This window comes from Entamoeba invadens (genome assembly GCF_000330505.1).
Source record: "Entamoeba invadens IP1 unplaced genomic scaffold scaff_1105074724863, whole genome shotgun sequence".
NCBI classification, from domain to species: domain Eukaryota; phylum Evosea; order Mastigamoebida; family Endamoebidae; genus Entamoeba; species Entamoeba invadens.
In genome coordinates, this window is record NW_004191699.1 from 4,205 (window position 1) to 13,169 (window position 8,965).

General features: G+C 26.4%; 2 protein-coding genes across 2 annotated transcripts; both read left to right on the forward strand.

Annotated features, from left to right (window-relative positions):
- Positions 1-1,081: 1,081 nt before the first annotated feature.
- EIN_367530 (hypothetical protein) lies at positions 1,082-4,429 on the forward strand (the record flags this gene model as incomplete). The annotated part of the gene is made up of 1 exon (XM_004183416.1): positions 1,082-4,429. One exon carries the CDS (start codon positions 1,082-1,084, stop codon positions 4,427-4,429), a length of 3,348 nt encoding a protein of 1,115 aa, XP_004183464.1.
- A 14-nt stretch (positions 4,430-4,443) lies between these two features.
- On the forward strand, positions 4,444-5,070 carry EIN_367540 (serine/threonine protein kinase ppk33, putative; the record flags this gene model as incomplete). Its single annotated transcript, XM_004183417.1, has 1 exon — positions 4,444-5,070. The coding sequence occupies one exon, from the start codon at positions 4,444-4,446 to the stop codon at positions 5,068-5,070; it is 627 nt and encodes a 208-aa protein (XP_004183465.1).
- Between the last annotated feature and the right edge of the window lie 3,895 nt (positions 5,071-8,965).

The window sequence follows — 8,965 nt, forward strand, 5'->3', positions numbered from 1 at the left end:
CTTAATGTTTTAATGGTTTCAAAGACAAATTTTATAATTTTGATAATAGTTACTATCTATAGACTAGATTGAATCTGATTGGTCGTTTTTTTCACTCGCAATTTATCCTTAAAATGTTATGACGTGGCAGCTCTAGAGCGTTCTTTTTGTTATTCAACGAACAAAAATTTCACAAAACTTAAAACCAAAATCGGGAAACATGTCCTAATCGGAACTGCACTAATTATATTTTTTTTTCAATTTTTGTTCTATTTCGGGTTGTCAAAATTGACTCCCAAAGGTATACTGAAAGAATTAATAAAAAAACAAAAATTGATAGCATTAACACTTTAAATAACATTCAACAAAATTCAAATGGTCTAAAAATCGGGAAATCTTGCGTTTATTAAATAAATTTTTGTTTTTTCAGAGTTTGTATTTTGTGCATAAACAATACACAAGCTAAAAAATAAAAAAAAATCATCAAAATTTAAATTAATATAACAGGAAAAACAGGTCAAAACAAAAATAAGGGCGTTATTTTGAGTGTTAAAAAACATGAAAAAAAAATTAAATTATTTAGATTTATTGTGGTAATTTTTTACTTTTTATTAGAATGTCCAAATTCATGGTAATTATATTTGAAGTCATTTTTGTTTAAAATCGTTTTATTCAATTTTTAATTTTTAAAATTAAATAGTTTATTACAGTCTGTTGAATCAACCTTCCACGGATTGTTATTCAAAAACAACAATTAAATAAATAATAATATTTTAAACCATTTTTGATGGTTTTTTATCAGAACATTTTAGACTGCAAAAGGTAAAATTTCATATTTTTTGTAAAAAACAATTATTTGAAGTTAAAAAAATAAAACACGCAAATCGAAAATGTCGTTTTTAAAAAAATGGGCATCTAAAATAAATAAAAAAACCCTGATTTATGAATTGTTTACGTTTTAATAATTAATTAAAAAAATAGTAAATTTTTTAAAATGTTGTTTTATAAAACTATTTTTAATTTACTTATTACAATTAAATATTTTTTCGTTTAATATTAATTCGATATTCATAACTAAAAATAATATTCATTTGTATTACTAATGAAATTCATGTTATTTGTCATGTTAATGTTTACAACAAATGGTTATCATTGTGATTGTACGACTACTCATATAAACAACTTATACGACTTTAATCCTTCAACTTGTTCTGTCAATACAAGCTCTATATGTTTTTCTACACTTTTCAGATTTAACTTTAATGATTATATTTTTTTCAAATTGATCATTCTTGATAATACTATGTTCTATTCTACAACCGATCAAATTTTTTGGATAAACACTAAAAGTTTGACAATCACTGAAAATACATCATTGTTCTTAATGGCAGATTTAAACGTAAACAACAATATTATTATCGAGACTAAAGCATCAATGAATATGATTAGAAATTCGACAAATTTTGGATCGGTTTCAATTGCTGGTAATTTAATTTTAAGTAAACCGGAATTGAATAACCCACAAATAGTTTTGTGGAACACATCCCATCTTCATCTTTCTTATAATCACGCTACAAAACCGAATTTTGAAATTGCAAATCCAACAGGTAACACCAACTGTTTCGATGTCATATCACTCAACGCCATGTCTAATTTGGATACTTTAAGTATAGGAGATCATATTATGCCTGATATGTTTAACTATTCATTCAACTTTACCGATGGAAAAGGGTACTTAATATCAAACAAAAAGTTGATTAGATTTTGCCCTAATACAATTCCATTTAACAATGAAGTCATTTGCACATTAAAAAATGTTGATTACAATCCAGTTGCACCAGATACAATGGAAGGTTCTTTTGACTATCCACACTGCCCGTGTAACAAAGATGACAACGTGTTATGTAAACTCAGATTTGTAAATGGAATAATCCAATTCAATATGTTAAAATTCTTATTAAATAACACTGAGTTGGTGGTAAATAAAGATATGAAATTATTGAATTTAAAATTTGCAAAACAAGTCACCATATATGATAACGTGGTGCTCACAGTTAATTCGTTATTTCTAAATCTTGTCTTTTCATTCACATTTGGTAAAATCACCACAAATCAAAACAAAGACGAATACAAAGATACTGTGTTCAATTATTCACCTCTATTGAATACTTTATATTGTTTAGGTGACTTAAATTACAATTTTTCAATTTATCAAAACATCACAAATATAAATATAAATATAAATAGCACTGGAAATATAAAAAATCTGTATTTATATGAAAACACTAACGTTTTAATTTTGAAAAACACAATTTTGAATAGTATTAATCAAGTTGAATTTAGTGAAGACGGTAAGAGCTTTGTATTCATGGAAAATGCAAGTAACAACAAAGTTATAAACAATTGCCATCTCATGGAAGTATTAAAAACTGGTTTAAAATGTGTTATGTGCAACACTGCATCTTGGCTTGATAATGATATTTGTAATTCTCTTGTTTATAATTGTGAGAGGTACAACAAAAACAACGTTTGTGTGTTGTGTAAAACGGGGTTTGTTTTAAATGAAAAATTCGAGTGTGTTTATTCAACAAACTGTTTATACGGAACAACATCCATATGTTCCAAATGTCGGAACCAATACATAAGAGATGATAATGAATGTATATATAATGACAAGTGTCGATACACAGATGGAAGTAATTGTATTGAATGTATCACTGGCAATTTACACAATAAATGTGAAAGTTGTACACCAAATTGTTATTTATGTTCAAACAAGAAGTGTTTGAAATGCAACGACGACTTTTTTCTCGACAACGAAAGTGTTTGTGTTAAAGAAAATAATGGATTTTCAACTGGAATATCGACTATTTGGTGTAATGACGAGTTTTACATTGATAATGGGGTATGCAACAAATGTTCATCAAAATTTGCAAACTCTATAAAATGTGACAATACCAATGCGATTTCTTGTGAAGTAAATTATTCAATTTCAAATGAAAGGAAATGCACCTTATCAGTTTGTCAAAACGAAACATTTAAAGAACAAAATGGGATGTGTACTTCTTATGAAAACAACTGTATATTTGTTGTAAACAGTCAGTGTTCCGAATGTGAGAATAATTACACAATTGGTTATAAAAAAACTTGTGTAAACATTACGACCAACACTTTAAATAATTGTGTCATATATAGTAAATATGGGTGCATTTCGTGTAAAATTGGGTATTATTTATCCAATGCTGAATGTCATCAATGTTCTGAAAAATGCACAAGTTGTATTGAAAGTGATACGAAGTGTCTTTTGTGTGTATTTGGGTATTATCAAGGTGATAATTACACATGTTTACCAAGCACTGAATTGATTGAAAAGTGTGACAAAATATCGATAATCACGGGTGGATGTTATCAGTGCAAAGAAGGGTATTACCGAGTTGGAATGGATTGTATTAAATGTCTTTCAAATTGCTCAATATGTAACACAATAGACACGTGTTTGTCTTGCAATTTGACTAATTACAAAACACAAAGTGGAAATTGTTTGCCACAAAACAGTATCATTGGGTGTGCTGTTGAAATTACACAAAATGGGTGTTCAAAGTGTTTAGATGGGTATTACACAGTTAATAATAATGAATGTGAGAAATGTAACAACAACTGCACAACATGCACACAACACGACAAATGCAATTCTTGTGTTAAAAATAGAATTTTATTTGAAAATGGAATTTGTCTTGATATATCATATGTATTACAATGTATTGAAGTGTTAAACTCAAAATGTTCGAAATGCACATTCTGGCACTCGCCTAATAAAAGTGGCACAACATGTAACAAGAAAGCTGTCTGGTGGGTTATACTATTTTGTGTAATATTCACAATATGTGTGTTGATTATTTTAATGATATCAATGGTTTGTTTAATAAAAACCATTGAAAGAAAAGTGCTTAAATTTCAACATAACCAAAATACAATATTTAAAATTAATCACTCCAATATCAATTTTATAGCTATTGGTGATGACATTGTTGTTAACAAAACTGGAATTGTGTTTGGTGGTTCAGAAAATCCAATCAAAGTTGGTATTGAAAGTCGTGAATTAATTTGTGTTGGAAATTTGTCAAAACGACATTTAAAAATTCAATTTTCGATGACAGACAAGACTGAAAAGTACACAATTAGAACAGAGCCACAAGTTGTATCACTTTCAAAAAGAACGGCAGTTGAATTTGAGATATTTGTAAAGCCAAATTGTTCGTGTAAAATCAATGATAGGCTTACACTTTTTTCAAAAAATTTACAAGATAGTTCCACAAAAAACAATCAAATAAGTCTAACTATTATTACTGAAATGTCAACACGACTAGACCCAGACGAGTTATATGAAGACAAAAAACTTGGTGAAGGGTCTTTTGGTATCGTTTACAAAGGAAGTTTTAGAAAAATATAGTTGCAATTAAAAAGATGAAACAATTCAATGACTATGACAATGAAATGACTGAATTCAACAATGAAGTTTCAATGTTAGACAAATTCCGCAGTGAGTATATAGTTCATTTTTATGGCGCTGTGTTTATACCAAGTAAAGTGTGTATGGTCACTGAATTTGCACAATTCGGGTCTTTACAAGATTTAATGAAGCACAAAAATGCACTCGAAGTAAATATATATATACGAGTAAAAATGATTATGGATGCATCAAAGGGGATAATGTATTTGCATGAGAATGGGATTTTACACAGAGACATCAAACCAGACAACATTCTTGTATTTTCAATTAATTTGAATGAAAAAGTAAATGCTAAATTGACTGATTTTGGGAGTAGTAGAAAAGTGAATATGATGTTGACTAACATGACTTTCACTAAGGGTATCGGAACACCAATATATATGGCACCCGAAATTTTGAAAAAGGAGAAATACAAGAAGCGTGCTGATATATATTCATTTGGAGTCACCATGTTTGAATGCTTAAGTTGGAAGGAAGCGTATCCAAAAAAAGATTTTAAATACCCATGGAAAATAGCAGAATTTGTAATGAATGGAAAACGTCTTGAAAACATTCATCACATTCCTAACAACATTTTTTAGATAATCACGTGTTGTTGGTGTCAAAATTAAATTGACAGAATTTCGATTGAAGAAGTAGTATCAAAATTAGAGAGAGTTGTATAAAACAAAAAAATTAATTCAATTAATTACGAACTGTAATTTGTTTGATACTTTTTAATATAATATTCAATAAAAATAATTATCAAAGCCAATTTAACAAATTTATTTATTAGTAAAGATAGTGCAAAAAACACAGAAAATAGTCAAATGGCGACACAATTGTGATACAATCATGATTTTAGTTATAAACAACCTAAATTACGGGTATTTATTCAAACTCATAAAATCTGAATTGGAAAAAAAAACGAAATTAACCAAAAAAAATACAATAAAACTACGTCTACGACTAAACTTGTTTCATTAAAACGTTTTTTTCAGTTACAATTTTGTGAAAAAAAATAATAAAAATTAATAATAATAAAAATTACTTATTATCATTAGTTTTGCAATATTAATGTAATTTATTTTTTACAACAGTTTACTTTAACTCTCAATGTACTTGTTTAATTTTTTGATGTATTTTTTAAACAAAACGATATGTCTTTGAAAAAATCGTTTTTAGTAAATGTCTATATATTATGATGTTTTTTTTCAAATATGACTACAATGGCTTAATTGAATTGAAGTCACAACTTCGAGCTGGCCAAATATTGACCGATAAAACTTTTTCATTATTCAGAACAGTTAAAATGTATTTTGATTCGTGCAAATTAACTTTTACCCGCATAATAATTTTATTTTGATATTATTTTAACTTTTTTGTTAATTACTAATTATGCTATTTAATTTTTGAATATCTTAGCAGTTTATTACTAAATTGATTAAAATGTTGGTATATTGTATTGTTTTGTAATTCTTTTATTGATACAAGTTTTTATATTTTGTTTTTTAGACTATGTTGAATCGAGACTTTTATTAAAATTAGTTGTTACATGTAATATTTTTTTTTAAAAAAAATTTCATATGATTTTTTTAAAAAAATACCTTTTGTATAATATAAACAATTTGTTTTTAAATTAAGAATCTAATAATTGTTTTTGTCGAAGTTCCTCCAGTTATCTAATTTGTATCAATATATTTATCTTCGAAATGAATGAAACTATACAACTTTTTAAGTCAAAAATTGTTTGATAATCGATGTAATTTTCAAGTAAGTCACTCCAACAATAATTATATACAAAGTGGTATGTCATAATAATTAATTAAAACTTAAAATGTTAACTATTTATTTTTACATCAAATTTGTAAATTTTTCAATGTTCAATTAATTACAAATCATTTTATCATTTGTGATTAATTGAAACGCTACGTTTAATTTCAACAAAATTTAATAATGATCAACAATTTTACTTAATATCAACAATTGATCGAATTACTTTATTAAATTAGACTGAATTACGTCAATTATAATTAATTATATCAAAATGTATTTTAATATAAATAATGAAATACATTTTACTCAATATTTTAATGATATAGAGTAAAATGTATCATTTTATCTTTTAGTGTTAAAAATAATTTTCCTTGTTTCTGAAAATAATAAAAATAATGACGATTTTATGAATAAAAAATATCAGGCAAATAAAATAAATTTAAAAATGATAAAGAGGTCATACACTTTTTTGTTTCAATTTAACATCAAGAAATTATATTTTTCATATAACCACACCTAATAAAAATATATAATATAAAATATTTAAGGTAAATTTTGCATTTTTATTTTAAATTGAGGGCAGTGACGAATTAATGAAAAGAGTTTATTATCTAATTGTCTTTTAATAAATAATTTATAAATACGATAAATATTTGAATATTTTTTATATAATTAAAACAAAACTGAATAAAGTACCGTGAAAAATCACTGCGGCGTGAAATATTACTGCGAATTGTTATTGTCCAAAAATAATGTTATTAAGGGTTTTAAAACATTTTGGGTTAATTTTTTTTGTTATTCGAGGCTGTTAAAATGAAAAACGACAATTTTGTTATACAAAATCTTTTGAGGCTAAGTCAACAGATTGTGTTAAGAGGAAAAAATGGTGTTTTTATATACTTTTTATGAGGGTTTTGTTTTTTCCTTTTCTAATTGAAAAACAAAACATTTTTTAATTTTTTGTTATTACAAAAAGACAAATTCTAAATTATAGTTTCGAATATCCAAAAATTATTTTATCAAGTAAAAATTTGTTTTGATATTTTTAAAATCTGAATAAATTGTCAATATTTGATATTGATTTATTCGTTGTATCAATTTAATAAATATAATTTTATTGGACAGTCCATATCTCTGCCAAAATATAAACACATTTTAACAATAAAGTTTTGCTTAATATCGTATTGTTGATGAAGATTATAAAATTATAAATAAAAAATCGTTATCATAATTTTAATAACCAAATAATCACTTAACAATATAATTTCATTCTGATATATAAAGTGTATTCCTTAGTTGCTTTCACAATGATTTGTTATTCGAAAAATCATTACTCAATGTCTTGTTTATGTTTTATGAAAGTAGTTGATTTTTTTAAGTAAAAAATTTAGAGAAAGAATCTAACCCGTCACACCGTGACACAAAAAAATGGTTTAAAACAAAACTAATAAACAATATAATTATGTATTTAATAGCAACATCTGTAATATCGAAATCGTTTAGTAAATACCTGACATATTGGTTGTATGATCACTGGCTATTTTGATTGTGGAATAATGTGGAAATACATTCACAATTCACATTAAATAAATCAAACAATGAACTATTAATATAGTATAAATTTAATTAAAATATAATAAACAACAAACAAGTGAAATGGTTAATTAACGTGTATTTTTAATTAACATCAACATATCAATAGCAAAAATTTATAATAAAACAACAATAAATTATAATTTATTTTTTTAAATGTGAAACTATTTTTAATAATTATTTTCATATAATTAAACTAGTCGATTAATTATGGATAATTTTATTATACATTATTATTATTTTAAAGGGTTAATACACCAGAACCCCAAACAACTTACAGATGGGCAACTGGACTTTAGTCCGGTTACTCGACATTAGTCCTTTTATTTTTAGTTTTGGAACATATTTACAATTTTTTAATGTGTAATTTCGGGTTTTTACACACACAGTGATTTTTTGATACTGATTCTTAGTCCCCTTTTTTGCCGAATGTGAAAAAAGGGGAAATAATCCCATATTCTATAAAACAAAAACGAGAAGAGTTTGATCTACAAACTAAAAAACCAAAAGAATGGATTATTTGAAAATGCCGAGACAGTACTCCTCAAGCTGTTTTACACTCTCTGGTGTTACTTGTTTGACGCTAGTCAACGTTGTGATTGATTGTGGCACAGAAAGTTTAACCATTTCTTCTGGAGAGGGGTTGGCAGTTGTTAAACGCATAAACACACTTGCGGATTTGATGTCTACAAATACTTTGTTGTTTTTATTGTGGTTAACAACCACAAAGCCTGCGCAATGGAATGAAGACTCTTTATTTTTTCTTGTTGCCTTTTCCTCGATGGCTTTCATTACTTTAGTCAAATGCTCCGAAATTACACTTCCTCTTGCTGCTCTCTCATCAGAAGTTGCTCGGTTACTTAAGGGATCATCAAGTTGTTTTATCCATGACGCAACTAAGTTGTCTAGAGAAACTCCATTATTAATCAATACGTCTGTTGTTGTAGAAGAAGTGAAATCACTTCGAGTTGGTTGTGAAATTGTTTGAATGGTACTAGTTGAACTTCTGAACAACGGTGTTGCAAATGTGCTTATTTTTTTGACCGCGCCAAAAAGACACAAATCGAGTGGCTGGACAATATGACTTGAATGAGGTTCGAAGAAATGAAAACACATGAAGTTGTTGTA